This window comes from Grampus griseus (genome assembly GCF_964374135.1).
Source record: "Grampus griseus genome assembly, chromosome: 11".
Lineage (NCBI taxonomy): Eukaryota > Metazoa > Chordata > Mammalia > Artiodactyla > Delphinidae > Grampus > Grampus griseus.
Genome location: NC_139005.1, coordinates 28,280,300 through 28,300,982, shown reverse-complemented (window position 1 = coordinate 28,300,982; position 20,683 = coordinate 28,280,300). Strand labels below are relative to the sequence as shown.

General features: G+C 45.7%; 1 protein-coding gene and 1 pseudogene across 2 annotated transcripts in view; both read right to left on the bottom strand.

The window, feature by feature from the left end:
- Window positions 1-13,395: 13,395 nt before the first annotated feature.
- LOC309829339 lies at window positions 13,396-18,954 on the bottom strand (annotated as a pseudogene). Its single transcript has 2 exons — window positions 18,591-18,954; window positions 13,396-15,357 (listed from the first exon to the last, which is right to left on the bottom strand). The product of its transcript is annotated as an uncharacterized misc_RNA (transcript).
- LOC309829601 (uncharacterized protein) overlaps window positions 17,562-20,683 on the bottom strand; it is a 41,958-nt gene continuing 38,836 nt past the window's right edge. Inside the window, exons 7-9 of the mRNA XM_082665612.1 lie at window positions 19,950-20,495; window positions 19,785-19,868; window positions 17,562-19,082 (exon numbers count right to left, since the gene is read on the bottom strand). Of these exons, the coding sequence (XP_082521738.1) occupies window positions 19,040-19,082; window positions 19,785-19,868; window positions 19,950-20,314 (492 nt within the window). The 5' untranslated portion in view covers window positions 20,315-20,495 and the 3' untranslated portion in view covers window positions 17,562-19,039. The remainder of the gene's footprint in view (window positions 19,083-19,784; window positions 19,869-19,949; window positions 20,496-20,683) is intronic.

The window sequence follows — 20,683 nt, the reverse complement described above, 5'->3', positions numbered from 1 at the left end:
AGATATAATCCTTCTAGAAAAGGAACATTCGCCTCTCAAACTCCTACATTACAAAGGGCTTAACAAAAGAGTTTGTTATATATGGGATACTGCTTAAAAATAATTTTTAAAATGAATAAATTCTAAAGATTTTTTAAATCTTAGAAATAGTATCTCAATAAATTTCCATGTATGTTGTAGTTCACACTACTTTTGATGTTTCATTTTTTGTTGTTATTTATCACTATATGAAACATGCCCTCATCCTTTAGCACAGCCTAAGGCTTTCTCTGGAAAAAAAGTGTTACAAGCAGCTTCTTCACAAACAGGAAAAATACTGCAAATTTGTGATTGATATTCTTAAAAAGGTATGTATTAGTTAGTGTGCTATATAGTACTAAAAATGTACCTTTAGGGCTTCCCTGGTGGCGCAGTGGTTGAGAGTCCACCTGCCGATGCAGGGGACACGGGTTCGTGCCCAGGTCCAGGAAGATCCCACATGCCGCGGAGCAGCAGGGCCCGTGAGCCATGGATGCTGAGCCAGCGCATCCGGAGCCTGTGCTCCACAACGGGAGAGGCCACAGCAGTGAGAGGCCTGCGTACCGCAAAAAAATAAATAAATTTAAAAAAATAGTACCTTTATTACTAAATTAAGATGATTATTCTGTCAGTAATATTTATTGGGCCCAGAATTTTGAAGTTTTTGGTTAGCTATGATTCATAAAGATAATTTAGGAATATATGAATTGTAAAAAAAAATCATTTGATCTTTCCTAATTCTGAAACCATAATATTTTAGACATCTTTAAAGCATGATAAGGAAATAATTTATAACTAACTGTAAAAAGAATCATACATGACAATTACTTCTCTTAAACAGCCACATCACTAGTAATAAAAATACAATATATCCTACGTTTAATAAGTATGTACTGAAGCTACTACTCTTAGCTTATTTATTGCTTTTATTATTTGATAAACATATCCATTACTATCACTTAAGATCATTTATCATTTTAATAGAGAAAAATGTGCCAGTCTACCCAATTTCTAAGGAACTAGAAATCATGAAGTGTGATATAAATACATTAATTATCATCAAAAACAGTAACAAGTTGTTCACCATCTAAATTATAATTTTTTCTTAATTTGTACAAATAATTTTATAATTTTTGCATTCTTCTTTTCCCGAGACTAAATAACTTTTATTATCATTGTATCGTTACATGATGAAGCAAAAAAAAAAAAGGGGAGGTAGGTCAATGTAACTCATTTTTTCTCGTTTTAAAGGCAGGATTATTGTGATTTAATATACCTAAAGTAAATTTCATCCTTTAAAGATGTACATTTCTATGAACATGTAGATACTTTTCTCTTACTAATGTTTCAGATATATCACAAAATCTTAAAAGGCCCAAAAGACAGAACTACCTCAATTTCCTACCCTCAATCCCCACAGTACATGCTCTTATTTTTTCTTTATTACTTATTGAACAGGAGGGGACGTCTGTCTTCTTACCAAACACTTTCCTGTCTTTCCCTCCACTTCCACTCCCTGGCTCTGGATCCCATCGTACCTGACATCTCAACAAAGTTATGCCATCATTTTTTCTTTCTTTTCTTTGGTATTGCTACCTTTTCCTTCTCTACCATTTCCATTAGCATGTATACAGGCATACCTTGTTTTCTTGTGCTTCGCTTTATTGCCCTTTGCAGATATTGCATGTTTTACAAATTGAAGGTTTGTGGCAAGCCTCCATCAAGCAAGTCTATTGGCACCATTTTTCAACAGTATTTGCTCACTTTGAGACTCTGCATCACATTTTGGTAATTCTTGCATATTTCAAAATGTTTTATTATTTGTTATGGTGATCTGCGAATAGTGATCTTTGACGTTACTATTGTAATTGTTTTGAGGTGCCACAAACCACACCTATATGACAGCAAATTTAATCAATAAATGTGTGTGTTCTGACTGCTCCACCGATGGGCCATTCTCCATCTCTCCCTCTCCTTGGGCCTCCCTATTCTTGAGACACAACAATACTGAAATTAGGTCAGTAAATAACCCTTCAATGACCTCTAGGTTTTCAAGTGAAAGGAAGAGTTACATGTCTCTTACTTTAAATCAAACTCTAGAAATGATGCAGCTGGGTGAGGAAGGCACGTTAAAAGCAGATAGACTGAAAACTAGGCCTCTTGCGCTGCCAGTTAATCAACTTGTGAATGCAAAGGGAAAGTTCTTGGAAGAAACTACCAATGCTACTCCAGTGAACACAAGAAAGCAAAGCAGCCTTATTGTTGATATGGAAAAAGTTTTAGTGGTCTGCATCAAAAAATCAAACCAGTCACAACATTCCCTTAAGCTAAAGACTAATCCAGAGGAAGGCCCTAAATCTCTTCAGAGGAAGGCCCTAAATCTCTTCAATTCCATGAAGGTTGAGAGAGGTGAGGAAGCTGCAGAAGGAAAGTTTGAAGCTAGCAGAGACTGGTTCATGAGGCTTAAGGAAATAAGTTGTCTCCATTAATGTTAAGTGCATGCAAGATGAAACAGCAAAGTGCTGATTTAGAAGCTGCAGCAAGTTATCAAGAAGATCTAGCTGAGGTCCTTAATGAAGGTGGCTACCCTAAACAACAGATTTTCAATGTAGACAAAACAACCTTATACTGGAAGAAGATGCCATCTAGGGCTTTCATAGCTAAAGAAGAGAAGTCAATGCCTGGTTTCAAAGAACAGGCTGACTATCTAGCTAGGGTCTAAGGCAGCTGGTGACTTGAAGTTAAAGCCAATAATTTACCATTCTGAAAATCCTAGGGTCCCTAAGAATTATGCTCAATCTACTCTGCCTGTGCTCTATAAATAGAATACCAAAGCTTGGATGACAGCACATCTGTTTATAGCATGGTTTGCTGAATATTTTAAGCCCACCTTTGAAGCCTATTGCTCAGAAAAAGATTCTTTTCAAAATACTACTGTTCATTGACAAAGCATCTGGTCACCGAAGAGCTCTGATGGAGATATACAATGAGATTCGTGTTGTTTTCATGCCTGCTAACACAACATCTATTCTGTAGCCAATGGATTAAAGAGAAGTTTTGACTTTCAAGTCTTATTTAAGAAATACACTTCATAAAGCTATAGCTGACATAGATAGTGATTCCTTTTATGGACCTGGGCAAAATAAATTGAAAACCTTCTGGAAAAAATTCACCACATTCTAGATGCCATTAAGAACATTTGTGATTTATGAGAAAAGGTCAAAATATCAACATGGGTTTGAAAGAAGTTGATCCCAACCCTAATGGGTGACTTTGAAAGTAGCAGGAGAACTGGAATTAGAAGTGGAGCCTGAAGATGTGACTGAATTGCTGTAATCTCAGGATAATCTTTAACAGATAAGGAGTTGCTTCTTATGGATGAGCAATGATAGTGTTTTATTGAGGTGGAATCTCCTCCTGGTAAAGATGCTCTGAAGATTGTTCAAATGACAACAAAGGATTTAGAATATTAGATAAATTTAGTTGATAAAGCAGTGGCAGGGTTTGAGAGGATTGACTCCAGTTTTGAAAGAAGTCTACTGTCGGTAAAATGCTGTCAAACAGCATTGCATGTTATTGAGAAATTGTTCATGAAAGGAAGAGTCAGTTGATATGGGAAACTTCATTGGTGTCTTATTTTAAGGAATGCCACAGCCATCCCAACCTTCAACAACCACCACCCTGGTCAGTTGGTAGCCAACAACATCAAGGCAAGACCCTCCACTAGCAAAAAGATTACAACTTGTTGAAGGCTCAGATTATGTTTAGCATTTCTTAGCAATAAAGTATTTTTCAATTAAGGTATGTACATTGTCTTTTTAGACATAATGCTACTGCAATTTAACAGATTATAGTGTAAAAATAACTTTTATATGAACTGGGAATTTTTTTAAAATTTGGGACTCACTTTATTGTGGTATTTTCTTTATTGCAGTGGTCTGAAACCAAACCACAATACCTCCGAGGTATGCCTGTACATGTTCCATTCTCTTTGATCTAAAGACAAGCAATCACAAACTCTAAACCGCAGAACCACATATACCTCTTTAGCTCAAATCTAACTTGCTGAAAGCATTGTTTCCATTTAGGGTTCTGACTGCCGACTGCCTAACCTCCCATTTAGTAGTTCCACCCTCCTCTCCATTTTTCCCCGTCTCTCCAATTAAAATATCTACATCCCTTCCTTCAAATAATTGCTCCCTCTTTCAATCCTTTCTTCCCTTGACTTATATAGCACTAGAGTCTCTCACTTCTCCTACAAATGTTTTGTCTGAACTTTCTATCTGATAGATTTCTTCTCCATGATCTTATTTTGTAAATTGAGATTCTCATCTCACCAAAAATAGTTCAATGTTGACAGAATGCCCAGATATTATGTACAGCATCTGGCAGAGTATAGATGAGAAATATTTGTTGAAAGAGTAAAAGAAAAAATAAGGCAGGCAGGCAGGCAGACAGGTGAAGGAGAGGAAGAATTAATGAAGCTAATTTCCTAATTTTCCCATCAAAAGATAAAGTTTATTTTCTTTTAAGTAAAAGTAAGTCTCTTTTTCTATTAATTACTCTGACTGAATGTGCATATTGTCATTGCATTGAACCAAGCACTAGTTAGGACACAAGATTTTGTTTCCTAACATTGACAAATGGAAAATTTTAACTATTAGTGGCATATTTACTAAAGTCAGACATACAGAGTTCACAAATTGTATATTTTCACAAGGAAGGACACCCATCTAGCTATCAATAGATGGAGAAATTGGTCATAACTAGCATACCAGATTCTTCTCATATGAACCCTCCTGTGAACTAAACCTCATTCTCTTTAAAATAATTACTCCTACCAACAAAAAATCCTTTAAATTTATATAAGTGTACTCATGCCTTATGTGTTCTTTTTTCTCTAGCTTCTTTGGTCAACATTTAATTGGCTATGGTGGTGAGATAGATCTATATTACCGTGTTTTGATAATTTGGCTTATGAATTGGCAGTTACCTAAGTGAAAAAGTGGTGCAGAGTATCAGACTCACAATGATGCATTTCCTTCTTTTAGGACTTAGTCTATCAAATCTACTCTAGCTTTGTATCTCTCTGATGCCCACAAATAATATTCTTTTAATTTAACGAACTTACCTATTTTTTTTCCAGCAGTTGAATTAATCTGTTACAAGCTATTCCAGTATTGTAAAAAGCAGAAAATACCTAAATCCATTCTTACCTCCACAATTTTGCTATGTATCTTCCCCCTGAAATGTTTCTTATGCAAGTCTTCAAATGCTTTCTGAAGTGACATCATTCAGTATGAGTAAAGGAAAGGCTGGTGTCAGATTTAATATAAAAGACATTCTTAGAAATAATACAGTGATGTATTCTTGCCCTTTGAGAAAGAAAAGCACAGCTCATACCAAAGAGGATTCAAACTTGCAGTAGGTTTAAGTCTAGAAAACACAATATGTCAGAGGCAGCTTGCCCAGTGAAATGTTGTGAGTTTTATCATTGTCATAAATATTTCTAAGAAACACTGAAGGATTTGAACCAAAAAGGATAAGCTCTCTATTTATAATAGTAATATGATAAAGTTAAAGAGGATATTGTATTGAAAACCTGGCTTTGCTCCAGTCATTAGAAAAAGAAGTTGCAGACAGAAATACAGAATGACTGAGAGAACCCCCACGAATATTATTGTTTTCTTTTTACTTTTATTGAGCATGCCACTCACTCTTATAAGGATATTACTTGTATTAACACCTTTGCATGCATTAACCTTCTACAGTAGTTGTCCCCATTTTGCAGATAGAAAAAAATGGCACAGAGACAGACAAAGTCAGAGCTGGGGTTAAAACCAATCTCAGGGATTGTAACAGCTCTGACATACTAAAGCTGGCATTGCATTGAGACAAAACTCAACCAGTAAACTGACCCTTTGAGAGAAGATCTAACAAATGAAGTAATGAAACTAGAAAAGTAATGACCCAGTGGGGCCATAACACCAACATACACACACCTCCAGTAATATCAATCCTAAGGGAGAATTCAGGAAGCATGAAGATTATCTACCTTGTCATCAAGTGGAAAAGGGGTTCCACTTATTTGCTGAATTTAATGAATATCTTTATTTACTAGCTCTTCAGTGCCAAGTTTTAGACTACTAAATTCAGTTGAAACATTTCAAAGGCTAGAAGGAAATAAAATAATATTTCTTAGTTTATGTTGCATTAAACTCCCTTCCCCAGCAGTTATCAACTTGCAAGTCAAGTTCAAAGTAATTCTTTCTCAAAATGTCTCCCCTCCTTGCATTGGCCTCCATGGAACTTGCTCTATAAAAATCTATGTCTACACATTTTTTTGTTTCCATTTTAATGTTAATTCCAATCTTATAAAATAATATTCAAATAAATAAAAGGTATGGCTGGTAACTTTCAGGCACATACCAACTATGAGATTTTAAAAATTATTGGCATTTATATGCCTATAAAAAGAAAAGGAAGAAAAATTAGAGTTAGCAGTTACAGTTCCTTTCACCTCATAGATTTTAGATAACTACTCCTCTACAATTCCCCTCATTTCTATAAATTTCCATGTTTTTCATCTTCTTGGGAATTCACCCAGACCATTTATATATTGTTATTACTATAAACATATATAAATGTATATAAATATTAATAAAGAGTAACTTAATGAACTCATATATAAATAATGTTAATTAAAATACATAGTAGGCTTCTATTAATTTATAAACTTTATATGAATAATATATTGTTGATATCCTTCTGGAACATGGGGTTTTTTTCGGTATTTTAATGTCAAGATGTGTATGTTTTATTTTTTTTAAAGGAATCTCATTATCTTTATTTTTTTAGTTTTTATTTATATTGGAGTATCATTGATTAACAATGTGGTGTTAGTTTCAGGTGTACAGCAAAGTGACTCAGTTATACATATACATGTATAAGTACTTATTCAAATTCCTTTCCCATTTAGGTTATTACGGAATATTGAGCCGAGTTCCCTGTGTTATACAGTAGGTCCTTGTTAGTTATGTATTTTAAATACAGCAGTGTGTACGTGTCAATCTCAAACTCCCTATCTATCCCTCCCCCCACCCCTCCCTCCCCAGTAACCAAAAGTTCATGCTCTAAGTCTGTCAGTCTGTTTGTTTTGTAAATAAGTTCATTTGTATCATTATTTTAAGATTCCACATATAAGCGATATCATATTATATTTGACTTTGACTTACTTCATTTAGTATGATAATCTACAGGTCCATCTATATTGCTGCAAATGGCATTATTTCATTCATTTTTTATGGCTGGGTAATATACCATTGTATATATGTACCACTTCATCTTTATCCATTCCTCTTTTGGTGGACATTTAGGTTGCTTCCATGTCTTGGATATTGTGGACAGTGCTGCCATGAACATTGGGTGCATGTATAATTTCGAACCATGTTTTTCTCCAGACATATGCCCAGGAGTGGGATTGCTGGATCATATGGTAGCTCCATTTTTAGTTTCTTAAGGAACCTCCATACTGTTCTCCATAGTGGCTGTACCAATTTACATTCCCACCAACAGTGTAGAAAGTTCCCTTTTCTTCACACCCTCTCCAGCATTTATTGTTTGCAGATTTTTTGATGATGGCCTTTCTGACTGGTGTGAGGTGATATCTCACTGTAGTTTGCTTTGCCTTTTTCTAATACTTAGCAATGTTGAGCAAATTTCATGTGACTCTTGGCCATCTGCATGTCTGCTTTGCAGAAATGTCAGTTTAGGTCTTCTGCCCATTTTTTGATTGGGTTGTTTGCTTTTTGATATTGAGCCACACGAGCTGCTTGTAAATTCTGGAGATTAATCCCTTGTTGGTCACATTGTTTGCAAATATTTTCTCCCATTCTATGGGTTGTCTGTTCATTTTGTTTATGGTTTCCATTGATGTGCAAAAGCTTTTGAGTCTAATTAGGCCCCATTTGTTTATTTTTGTTTTTATTTCCATTACTCTAGGAGATAAGGAAAAATATTACTGAAATTTATGTCGCAAAGCATTCTGCCTATGTTTTCCCCTAAGAGTTATATAGTATCTGGTCCTACATTTAGGTCTTTTATCCATGTTGAGTTTTTTTTTTTAATTTACATGAAGCTGTCCAGTTTTCCCAGCACCATTTATTGAAGAGACTGTCTTTTCTCCATTGTATAGTCTTGCCTTCTTTGTCATAGATTAGGTGACGATAGGTGTGTGGCTTTATCTCTGGACTTTCTATCCTGTTCCATTGATCTATATTTCTGTTTTTGTGCCACTACCATACTGTTTTGATGACTGTGGCTTTGTAGTATAGTTAGAAATCAGGGAGCCTGATTGCTCCATCTCTGTTTCTCTTTCTCAAGATTGCTTGGGTTATCAGGATCTTTTGTGTCTCCATACAGATTTTAAGACTTTTTTGTTCTAGCTCTGTGAAAAGTGCCATTGGTAATTTGGTAGGGATTACATTGAATCTGCAGATTGCCTTGGGTAATATAGTCATTTTGATAATATTCTTCCAATCCAAGAACATGGAATATCTTTCCATCTGTTTGTGTCACCTTTGATTTCTTTCATCAGTGTCTTATAGTTTTTGGACTACAGGTCTTTTGTCTTCTTAGGTAGGTTTATTCCTAGGTATTTTATTCTTTTTGAGGTGATGGTAAATGGGATTGTTTCTTTAATTTCTCTTTTCAATCTTTCATTGTTAGTATGTAGAAATGCAACAGACTTCTGGGTAACCTGCAACTTTACTGAGTCATTGATAAGCTCTAGTAGTTTTCTGGTAGCATCTTTACAATTTTCTATGTATAGTATCATGTCATCTGCAAACAGTGATAGTTTTACTTCTTCTTTTATAATTTGGATCCATTTATTTGCTTTTTCTTTTCTGATTGCTGTGGCTAGGACTTCCAAAACTATGTTGCATAAAAGTGGCAGGAGTGGACATCCTTGCCTTGTTCCTGATCTTAGAGGAAATGATACACACTTGCCTATGTATTTATATGTGTATGTACATGCACATATTTACATATAGGTGTGTATGTGTGTGTATACATTGTATATATGTATGTGTATGTATCCTATATGTGTATGTATATATACGATGAATTTATAGATGCAGTACATATATGTTTTTATTCTACATGCTTTTATATGTAGGTGTATATGTGTCTATATGTATGTACATGTATGTATTGCATATATTATATGTGTATGTATGTATACTGTATATACACACACCTAAATATCTTTGTATGTGTGTATATATGTATGATATAGACGTACCTAGGTGTGTATATTGCATATGTTATATGTATGTGAACATACTTTATATATATACAAACTATGCATTTCATATGTGTGTATGTATAGTGTATATGTATGTGTCTATTGTAAATATTATGTGTATATGTGTGTAGACATACTGTATATATACAAACTATGCATTATATATATGTGTGTATATATGTATTTGCATATTGCATATACTATATGTGTATATGTCTGTATGCGTACTGCATATATACACAGCTGTATATTTTTGTATGCGTGTACATATGTACATGTGTGTGTATATACACACACACCCTATGGATTCTGTTTGTCTGGAGAACCCTCAATGATACGGACACTTATGACAATTGAGCACCTGCTCTTTGCCAGCCAGGGAGCCAAACGCTTGTCCTTTCTGTGTCTCCCTTAAGTGTCACAAGTCCCGGGAGGGAAGGTGATGCCGCTCCTACCAGTTGAGGTGCCTCAGGGTCACAGAGGTGCACAGGGCAGGGGGCTGGAGCCTGGTGGAGCCCAGGTGGAGTTCTAGCAGCAGTACAGCCTAGCAGTCCCACTTCCTCGGGTGCCTCTCACAAAGACGCCGAGGGAGAGACGGGGTCTGAAGGAGGGGATGAGGAAGCTTCCGTGGGTCTGCAAGCCCAGACCAAGGCTGACTCGTCAAGGGTGTTAGAGGTCAGGACTCTGGTTACCCTGGGGATGGGGTTACACAGAGCCATTCCCATTCTGAAAAAGTATCCATTCTGCTCTTGTTTGTATGTTTACCCCCCTCCCCCAAATCTTTTAAAAACAGATTCTCTTGGTTGCTGGGAGCACACAAGGGAAAGTTGTGTGTGAGGGGGTGTGATCCAGGGGACAGGGAGGATAAGCCCCCCACTCGTAGGGCTAGGAGTGGCTCAGCTTTGTGAGCTAAGGATGGCCCGCGAGGTCCCAGAGAGAAGGATCCCTTCTCCGTCCCTGCTCCGTGCACCCCATTCCCAGCCTGAGAAGTCCAGAGCCCACCACCCCCCCCCCCCCACACAGACACCAGGGAGGAGAGCCAGTCATCCTGGCTCCCAGGCTCCGGCTCCAAGGCTCCCGGCACTAGGAGCTATTTTCAGCTTTCATGCCCTAGGACACGGCCAGAGCTAGTGTCTCCGGAAACTCTCTGTCTCTCGCCCGCCCGCCATCCCTCCCTCCCTCCTCCGCCTCTTCCCCTCCCGCTCCAGCTGTCCTGCCCTCCACCCTGCATTTCTACACAGGATGGCTCACAGACAGCTGCTCCCCGTGCCCACCCGCCACCATTCGATGGATGTCAAAGCAAGCCCTGGGGACTTCCCTGGAGGTCCAGCGATTAAGACCCTGAGCTTCCACTGCAAGCGGTGTGGGTTCGATCCCTTCTCAGGGAAATAAGATCCCACATGCCGCCCGGCACTGCCAAAGAAATAAATGAACAAAAAATAAAGTTATAGTGATGAAACAGCTCTAGTGGTGCAAGGATGGGATGTATAGCTCTATGGTAGAGAATAAAGGTCCAGAAACAGATGAGAACTTGATATGACAGAAAGTGGGGAAATTAAGGAGTTTTCAATAAATGGCATTAGGACAATTGCATATCCATGTGGGAAAAAGTAAATTAGAAAAAAAGAAAGCAAGCCCTGAACAGGTGTGACCTTGGGCCCAGGGCCATTGGCACACGTTGTCGTGTGGGATGTTCTTCCTTAGACTCCTCCCTCCCTCCTGTGTCACTGTCACTTCCTCCAGAACCTTCCTGGACTCCCCTACACAAGCCCGGGGTGTGCCCTCACCCGCCCACCCTGGATCACCGGAATTCCAATCCCGGCCCACCCTTCCCCGCCAGTTAAAGAACTGGGCCTGGTCAATAAGACCGTAGAGGTCCTTGGCCATTGCTATTGCAGTTGGAATTGTTACTGTGTTTACACAGGGTGACCAACACCCGCCCCCAGTTTGCCCAGGACTGCTCAGGTTTGAGCGCTGGAACTGTGGGGAAACCCTCATTTCCGGGGAACCCCAGAAGGCTGGTCAGCCTATTTAGGATGGATCTTTCACTTGATATCCCAACCCCCGAGAGCCAGAAAGGGAATCTCCCCCCTCCTTCCATGGTAACCTTCATTCATTCATCCACTCATCCCTTTATTCAACTCCTTTATTCAGCAAGTATTTATGAAGCATCTACTGCATAGCAGACACTCTTCTAGGTGCTGGGGACAGTAAACTGAGAAGGTGTGATTTGTTACATGGGGATGATGTCTCGGAGACCACTGCAGGGCATGGGAGGTGGGAGAGGGAAGGAGCAGTTCTAAACGCAGGCTCTGACAGGATTGGGGCAGACCTTGCCCTAAGCCAGGCTGGTTGCTTCAACACAGCTGTCCTCACCCAGGGCCATCCTGCTTCCGCCTCACCCAGTTCTTCGGTGATGTCTGGGGAAAATCTGTGGTTGTCACAACTGGGGGGGAGGGGCCCCTGGAATCAAATGGGTGGGGACAGGGATGCTGCTGAACCCCACACAGTGCCCAGGAGGGGCCCCCAGCAGAGAATGACCTGCCCCAAATAACCCCAGTGCCATGGGGGAGACCCTGCACTAATATTATTCAGACCCGCTTGTGCCCCTAGATTCCTGCACAGGCTGGGACTCTAACCGGGTCACCTCTGTATCCCGAGGTGACCTAGAGTGGGGCAGCCCGGAGGGCTGAGTATCAGGGATGAAATGACAAATCTCTGTGCCCACTCTCCCCGCCGCACCCCAGGGTCGATGGCCTCTATCTCCTCCCTGTGCAGGTAGCTTTTCCCTGAGCCATTTCTTCTTGTCAAGGTCCCTGTCGCAGGTTGTGTTCCCCGAAGATGACGTTGAGAGCAAGGATTGGAGTGCAGGTGGTTGATGTGAGACGTGCAGAGAACAGACACGGCTGCCATAGGGTCCCGCAATTCCACTCCTGGGTATAGATCTGGAGAAAACTCTAATTCAAAAATATACATACACCCCTGGGATTTCCCTGGTGGTCTAGTGGTTAAGACTCTGTGCTTCCGGTGCAGGGAGCATGGGTTCCATCTCTGGCCGGGGAACTAAGATCCCACATGCTGTGTGACAAAAAAAATAAAAGAAAGAAAGAAAAGGAAAGAAAGAAAGAAAGAAAAGATACATGCACCCCAATGTTCATTGCATCACTATTTATAATAGGCAAGATGTGGAAGCTACCTAAATGTCCACTGATGGATGAATGGATAAAGAAGATGTGGTACATATATACAATGGAATATATTCAGCCATAAAAAGAATGAAATAATGCTATTTGCAGCAACGTCGTGGATGGACCTAGAGATTATCATACTAAGTGAAGTAAGTCAGAAGAGAAAGACACATATATGATCTCTCTTATATGTGAAATCTAAAATACGACACAAATGAACTTGTCTACGAAACAAAAACAGACTCACAGACATAGAGAACAGACTTGTGGTTGCCAAGGGGGAGAAAGAGGGAGGGAGGGTTGGATTGGGAGTTTGGGGTTAGCAGACGCAAACTATTAAATATAGGATGGATAAGCTACAAGGTTCTACTGTCTAGCACAGGGAACTCTATTCAATATCCTGTGATAAGCCATAATGGAAAAGAAAAAGTTTTATTTATAGGTTCCCTCCCTAACTGAGCTGGCCCATCCCCTCCCATGGTTCTAAGTGCAGCCCGAGGCTGCAGACTTCCCACCGTGGTCTTCAGCTCCAGAGCAAGCCACCTGCAAACCAGCCGCATTTTCCCAGGGGCTGGCAACTCTCCTTTGCTACTGATTCCAAGACACATCCAGATAGCACAAATGTGACCACGAAAACAAACTCAGGCATGTTCAAATCAGGGAAATAACATTCTTATCTCTGTTTAGTAGTTGCTTAATTTTAGAATAGTTCAGAGTTACAAAGAAGTTGCAAAGATCTGTACAGAGTGTACAGAGTGCTGTGGACCCCCGACCCAGTAACCCTATTTCCAACACGTTAGTACTTTAGTACGTTAGTACGACATGCTTATCCAACTAAGGAACCGAGATGGATACGTTATTATTAACTAAAGTCCACACTTTATTAGAATTTCCCTAGCTTTCCCCTAACAAACAGCCTTTTTCTGTCCCAGTCTCCTCTGGGCTGTGACATTTCTCAGACGTCCCTGGGTTTTGATACCTTGAAAGTTTTGAGGAGGACTGGTCAGGTATTTTGTCCCTCAATTTGTTTGTCTGTTGGTTTTCTGATGTTTTTCTTATGGTTGGGCTGGAGTTATGGGGTTTGGGGCGGAAGATCCAGACACAGATAAAAATGTCATTCTCCTCAGGTCACATCATCAAGGATACACACCATCAAGGATACACACATCAAGGATACACACCATCAACGGGACTTGTGACAAACAATTTTACCCTTGATCACCTGGCCAGTATCGTCTTTTTTTTTTGCTGCGTTGGGTCTTCATTGCTGCACACGGGCTTTCTCTAGTTGCGGCGAGCAGGGGCTCCTCTTTGTTGCGGGCACGTGCTTCTCATTACAGTGGCTTCTTTCGGAGCATGGGCTCTAGCTGTGCGGGCTTCTGTAGTTGTGGCATGGGGGCTCAGTAGTTGTGGCTCCCAGGATCTAGAGCGCAGGCTCAATAGTTGTGGCCCACGGGCTTAGTTGATCTGCGGCACATGGGATCTTCCCGGACCAGGGCTCGAACCCGTGTCCCCTGCATTGGCAGGTGGATCCTTTTTTTCTTTGTTCCTTTTGGAACCAAAACTTTAATCCCAAGGAGTCTCACAAAACATATTACAAATGACAGCATGAAAAAAAAAATTGCACAGTAACTCAAAGTTCAGCTCTACAATATACTCTTCATCTGGCAGGACATTGGTATCTTGATAATCTCAACTTCCAGAAAACATTACAAAGAGCTATGTATTCATGTACAGTAATCACAGAGGGGACTTATGACCTAACTCAAAGGGAAACTAACTTCCTTGAAACTTCTTAGATTCTAAACTCACTGGACAACCTCTTGTCCAGTGTGAAGACTAGTGGAATTCTTAAACCTCTAATCTAAGGTAAGGGTGCGGCTTTCATTTCTACCTGCTGGCTTGTGTTCACAGCACCTTTTAAAGACTGCTTGCTTAACTACAGCTGCATACCATATCCCAGCTACAGAAAGTCTTTTCAATGTTTGCCAGTGTTGTTTCCATAATAATAAACATCACACTTTGGGTGGGCAGGGGTTAGAGTTTTATTATCAGTCTAGGCAAGACCAATAATTCAAAGCAAATTCAATTTTGCTTAAGAGAACATTGTAAAGAAACAATTCTTCATATTACATGCCTCATATGACCCATTTCAAACCATAGAGAATGACACCTTTATGTGTCACTGTCCCAAGAGACAAACAAATGTGAACAGCTAAAACATTTAAAAAGTGCATCAAGCTTCGGAAGTCTCAAACGAAACTTGCATTTTCTGTACATACTCCTGTCAAATGAAGTTATTTCCTGTGCACCACTCCTCTTGCAAAGTGGTCTGCTATTTCCTTTCATTTGACCTGGATCGGCTAGGAGACCTAGAGAAAGATCGGGACGGCTTGCGATTTCTCTCCTGGGACGGTGATCTCTCTCTTCTCCTATATCTACTAAAGGGACCTGCTCCGGCTGCGGGAGAAGCTTCTCCGTCTTGGAGATCTGTGGCGAGGGGGAGGACTCCTCCTCTGATAATCATCTCGAGGGCGACGACCCCAAGAAGGAGGCGGCCACGATTTCAACTTCTCCTTTCCCCATTCGACAGGTCCACTCTTACTCGGCAGCCACAGAGCGTTCTCCCGTCTAGTTCTCAGACAGCATCCGCTGCATCTCGGGGATCTTCATTTTCAACAAGGGCGAAGCCGGGAGGGTTTTTAGCAAACCACACACTTCGGAGTGGTCCATAATATCCTAAAGCTCGTTCGAATTCAGTCTTGTTACCACTGTTTCCAAGATTCCTTACATAAACGTTACAGTCCAACGGACAGGAATCCCGATGCAAGACCCTCCTGGCTCCTGGGTTTCATGGGCCACAGGGTGATCCCGGGCCTCTAGAATCTCGCAGCTGAATCGGCTCGCACAAGCTGTCCTGTGGGGATGCTTTTCCCTCTATGTGTCCAGCCCGGGGTCCTGCTGTCTAGGCCCGACCTCCAGGGTGACAGGGTGAACCCCAGGTCCCTGGAGCAAACACTCAGAGCCCTGGTGACCAGACTCAGGGGGCTGGGGCGGCAGCTGGACACGTGTGGCCACCCTGGTGTTTGGCCCCATCTGCAGTTCCAGTTCCAGCTGAGAAAGAGCCTCGCTGTGTTATTTTCTCCTGGTTGTGTAAGGATCCCCGGTGTCATTTGACAGAAATGTAGATGGTGTGTTCTCTCTTTTCTCCCTGCTTCCTCTCGTCCCTCTCCCCCTCCCTCTCTCCCTCTCCCTCTGTCCCTCTCTCTCTCTTCCCTCTCCCTCCCCCCTTCCTCTCCCCCTCCCCATCCCTCTCCCCGTCCCTCTCCCAACTCCCTCTCCACCTCCGTCTCCCCCTCGCTCTCCCACATCCCTCTCCCTCTCCCCTCCCCCTCCCTCTACCTCCTCCCTCTCCCCCGTCTCTCTCCCGCCTCCCCCTCCCCCTCCCTCTTCCCGCCTCCCCCGTCCCTCTTCCCTGTCCCTCTCTCCCTTCCTCTCTCCCTGTCCCTGTTCCCCTGTTCTGCACGCCCTCCCTCTACCTCTTTCCCTCTCCCTGTCCCTCCACCTCCTTCCCTCTCTGGAGAGGGAAGGAGGTGGAGTGGAAGGACAGGGAGAGAGAGCGGGGGGGGGGGGGGGGGGAGAGGGAGAGAGAGGGGAGAGAGGGAGAGAGGAATAGAGGGAGGGAGCGAAAGACGTCTCTCTCTCCCTCCATCCCTCACTCCCTTTATCCCTCTCTCCCTCCCTCACTCTATCCCTCTCTCCCTCTCCCTCCCTCCTTCTCCTCCCTCTCCGTCTCCCTCCAACTCTCCCGCTCCCTCCATCTCTCCATCTCCCTCACTCCCTCCCAGAGAGGGAGAGATGGAGAGGCAGAGACAAGGGAGAGAGAGAGAGAGGGAGAGGGAGAGATGGAGGGAGAGGGAGGGAGAGGAAGAGAGGGAGAGAGATATGGAGAGGAGAGGGGAGGGGGAGAGGGAGAGGGAGAGAGGTCTCTTCCTTCCTCCCTCTCCCTCTGTCCTCCTTCTCTCCCTCTCCCTCCCTCTGTCCTTCTCTCCCTCTCCCTCCCTCTCTCCCTGTCCCTGTTTCCCTGTTCTGCTCTCCCTCTCCCTCTCCCTCCACCTCCTTCCCTCTCCAGAGACGGAAGGAGGTGGAGGGAGAGAGGGAAAGAGGGAGAGGGAGAGCAGGAGAGGGAGGGGGGAGAGGGAGAGAGGGGGGGAAAGGGAGAGAGGGATAGAGGGAGGGAGCGAAGACGTCTCTCCCTCTCCCTCCCTCTCTCCTTCTCCTCCCTCTCCCTCTTCCACCAACTCTCCCTCTCCCTCCATGTCTCCATCTCCCTCACTCCTTCCCACATAGGGAGAGATGGAGGGAGAGGCAGAGATAAGGGAGAGGGAGAGAGGGAGAGGGAGAGATGGAGGGAGAGGGAGAGAGGAAGAAAGAGAGGGACAGAGGGAGAGAGAGATAGAGAGGGAGAGAGAGGGAGAGCGGGAGAGGGAAAATGGTCTCTTCTTCCCTCCCTCTCCCTCTCTCCTCCGACTCTCCCTCTCTCACCCTCCGTCTCCCCCTCTCCTTCCCTCGCCCTTTCCCTTCCTCTCTCCCTCTTCCTCCCTCTGTCACTCCCTCTCCCTCCATCTCTCCCTCGCCCTCACTCCCTCTCAGAGAGGGAGAGATGGAGGCAGAGGCAGAGACAAGGGAGAGGGAGAGAGGGAGAGGGAGACCAGAACAGGGAAACAGGGACAGGGAGAGAGAGAGAGGGAGAGGGAGAGAGGGAGAGAAGGAGGAGAGAGGGAGAGAGGGAGAGAGGAAGAGACCTCTTTCTCTCTCCCTCTCTCCCTCTCCCTCTCTCCCTCTCTCCCTCCCTCTCCCTCTCCCTCCCTCTCCCTCTCCCTCCATCTCTCCCTCTCCCTCTCTCCCTCTGCCTTATCTCTGCCTCTCTGGGAGGGAGTGAGGGAGATGAGGAGACGGAGGGAGAAGGAGAGTTGGAGTGAGAGGGAGAGGGAGGAGAAGGAGGGAGGGAGAGGGAGAGAGGGAGGGAGGTAGAGACATCTTTCGCTCCCTCCCTCTATCACTCTCTCCCTCTCCCCCCTCCCTCTCCCTCTCCTCCCTCCCTCTCCCTCTCCATCTCTCTCTCCCTCTCCCTCCACCTCCTTCCCTCTCCAGAGAGCGAAGGAGGTGGAGGGACAGGGAGAGGGAAAGAGGTAGAGCCAGAGCGTGCGGAACAGGGAAACAAGGACAGGGAGAGAGGGAGAGAGAGAGGGAGAGGGGGAGAGGGAGAGGGAAAGGGGGAGAGGGAGAGGGGGAGGGAAAGAGGGAGAGAGAGAGAGAGAGGGACAGGGAAGGAGGGACAGGAAGAGAGGGAGGGAGAGAGGCAGGGGGAGAGATGGAGGGAGAGGGAGAGTGAGAGGCAGCGAGGTAGAGGGAGAGAGGGAGAAAGGGAGAGAGAGAGGGAGAGCGGTAGAAGTGCTGAGGAGGGGGGCTCCCTCCCCCTCCCACTCCCATCCTCTCCCTACTGCTTTCTCTTTTTTCTGCTTCAACAAACACCAGGCGCCTTTTAGATCAGCCCTGAAGTCAACATTGATGCTTGGACAGCCTGACCTCCCCGCTGGGAGAGAAGTCCCAGCCCAGGACCACCGCTGGGAGATGAAGTCTGCGGGGCCCTGGGCGCAGGCTGCACAGGCACCTCCCCTGATGCCCAATCTCTCCTCGTTTACGAGGCAGCCGACACTCCCCTCCCTGACTCCCCAAGATTTGGGGCCTTTTTAGTATGTGTCGATAATGCCATGAGCTACTATTTAACTCTTCCACGAGGACCCATCTCCCAAAATGCAGTGGTTTTCAGCCTTGGCTGCACTAGAGAACCCCCAGGGAAGGGAGAGCCGTCTCTCCCTCCCTCTCTCTTTCTCTCCCTCTGTACTTCTGTCTACCTCTCTCCCTCTCCCTCTCCCTCTGGGGTGATACCCGATGAGCTCAGAATCGCAGATGGCCCCCCCCATCCCCTCTCTGTGGCTTGCATGGGGGATGCACCTTCTCACTGTGGCCCGGGCGTGGCCCTGACATTCAGACATCGGGTCCTGCATGGACACTTGTGTTTGTTCCATAGCGCATGTGGCTGCAGTCTGTGCTTCTGTAGATGGGGGCTGTGCGTGAGCCCTTCATCTTCCCCGCAGACACCACTGGTGCTCGCTTGGCCTCGCGGGTGATGCGGGGGGCACGGGGGACAGTCTTGTGTCCCCACCTTCTTGGGCTACAGACAGGCCATGCTGGTCCTGTGGTGACTGGGGGCTCCCAGGAGAACCCCACTGCAGACCGGAGAGGTGGCCCCAGAGAAGGTGGCGTATGCCTGGGGCCGGGCCTCATCAGTGAGCCACGGGCCACCTGCAGCAACAGGTGTCTCACCATCCAGGGGCTGGGTGTTCGGGCGCCGTGGGGTTGAGCTACTGTCTGCATGGCAGCCGTGTTTGTCTTGTTGAGCCCGGGGAGGCCCCTTGGTGGCTCCTGGAAAGACTGGCCGCATTTCTTCCTGCCCTTGGCCTTAGAGCCCATCACGTTCATGCCGTTTCTGGTTCCAAAAGGACCTGTGTTAATAAAGACCACGTGTTAGGACAGCACCAAAGTGTCTAGAAATCCGGGCCAGGAGGAGGAGGGAGGGGGATTGGCTGTGCCCGCCAGTGGCCTGGGAGCCCTGCCCGCCTGCAGAGACCTGGCCCGGGGCCCGCGGGGAGGGCGTGGCCCTCGGTCCCCAGCGCCTTCCGTCTCTGGGTTCCAGGAGAACTGCGTGATCCTCAGGGAGCTGGTGAGGCTGCAGGCCCTGAAGTCCCGCCTGCTGGGGTTCCGCACGCATGCCGACTCCGTGCTGGAGATGAACATGGACAAGACCAGCCAGGTGGTGGCCACTGTCCTAGGTAACACCACCTCCCCCGAGTCCCAGTGGGGACGGGGTCAGGCGGACCTTGACCGGACGTGGTGCTGCCTGAGACCCCACTGTGTCAGCCCTTGGGGGTCACCTTCCCAGACCCTTCATTCTGCCTCGAGGGGCGCGGGGTCGGGGGTGGCTGGGGGGCCGCCCCAGGGACGTAGCCGAGTCTCTCCCCTCCGCCCGCAGGTGAGCTGGCCCAGAAGCTGAAGCCCCTCGGGGAGCAGGAGCGGCCGTGATCCTGGAGCTAAAGAAGGCCGAGTGCCAGAGGCGGGGCCTGCACTTTGACGGCACCATCAACGCCTGGGACCTGCGCTACTACATGAACCAGGGGGAGGAGACGCGCTACCACGTGAACCAGTACCTGCTCAATGAGTCTTTCCCCATGCAGGCGCTCACACGCGGGTTGCTGGGCATCTCCCAGGAGCTGCTGGGGCTGACCTTCGACCTGGAGGAGGGCACCAAGACGTGAGGCTCTAAACGGTCTGGGACGCGGCCTCGGGCAAGGTCATCCATCGGCAAGTTCTACCTGATCTCTATCCTCGGTGCATGCGTGGCGGAACCTGTCGGCCGTGGGCCGGGGCTCCTCTGTGGAAGCGGGGCCCCATCCACGTCCCTCCGCAGGGTGGGGAAGTCCGGGCACGAGGTCTGCTTCGGCCTGCAGCCGGGCTGCCTACAGCACGATGGGAGCTGCCAGATCGCCATCACGGCCATGGTGGCCAACTTCACCAAGCCTACGCCCAACCTGCCCTCTCTGCTGCAGCATGATGAGCGGGAGACCAACTTCCACGACGTCGGGCACGCGATGCACCAGCTCCACTCCCAGGCACAGGGCTGCAGGCAGGGGGCGGGGAGGGCCCGGGCGTGCGTGGTCCTCAGGCAGGCCCTCGCCATGGGATTCTTTCACTGACATCACCCCGCACGTGGTGACGCCCTCGGTGTCAGCTTCCATCATCAAACCCCAGGCGCGTAAATAATGGAAATAGATGTCCTCGAGGCTCTAGAGGCTGGAAGACCCAGATCAAGGAGTCAGGGCTGGTTCCCTGCATGTTAAATACATGTACTCAAGAGTTGCCTTGAAAAAAGACAAAAGAAAAGAAAGGAACGTTGCCTGCAAGTCTGCTGACAGACGGTGATGAGAACCAGAGGGAAGGTTCTGGGGCCGGGGGCGCCGTGCCCTGTGAGGCCCTGGCGCTGCTGCCAGACTTGGTGGGGCACGGGCAGCACCGTCCCTCAGGAGCTGCTGGACAAGCTCATCAAGTC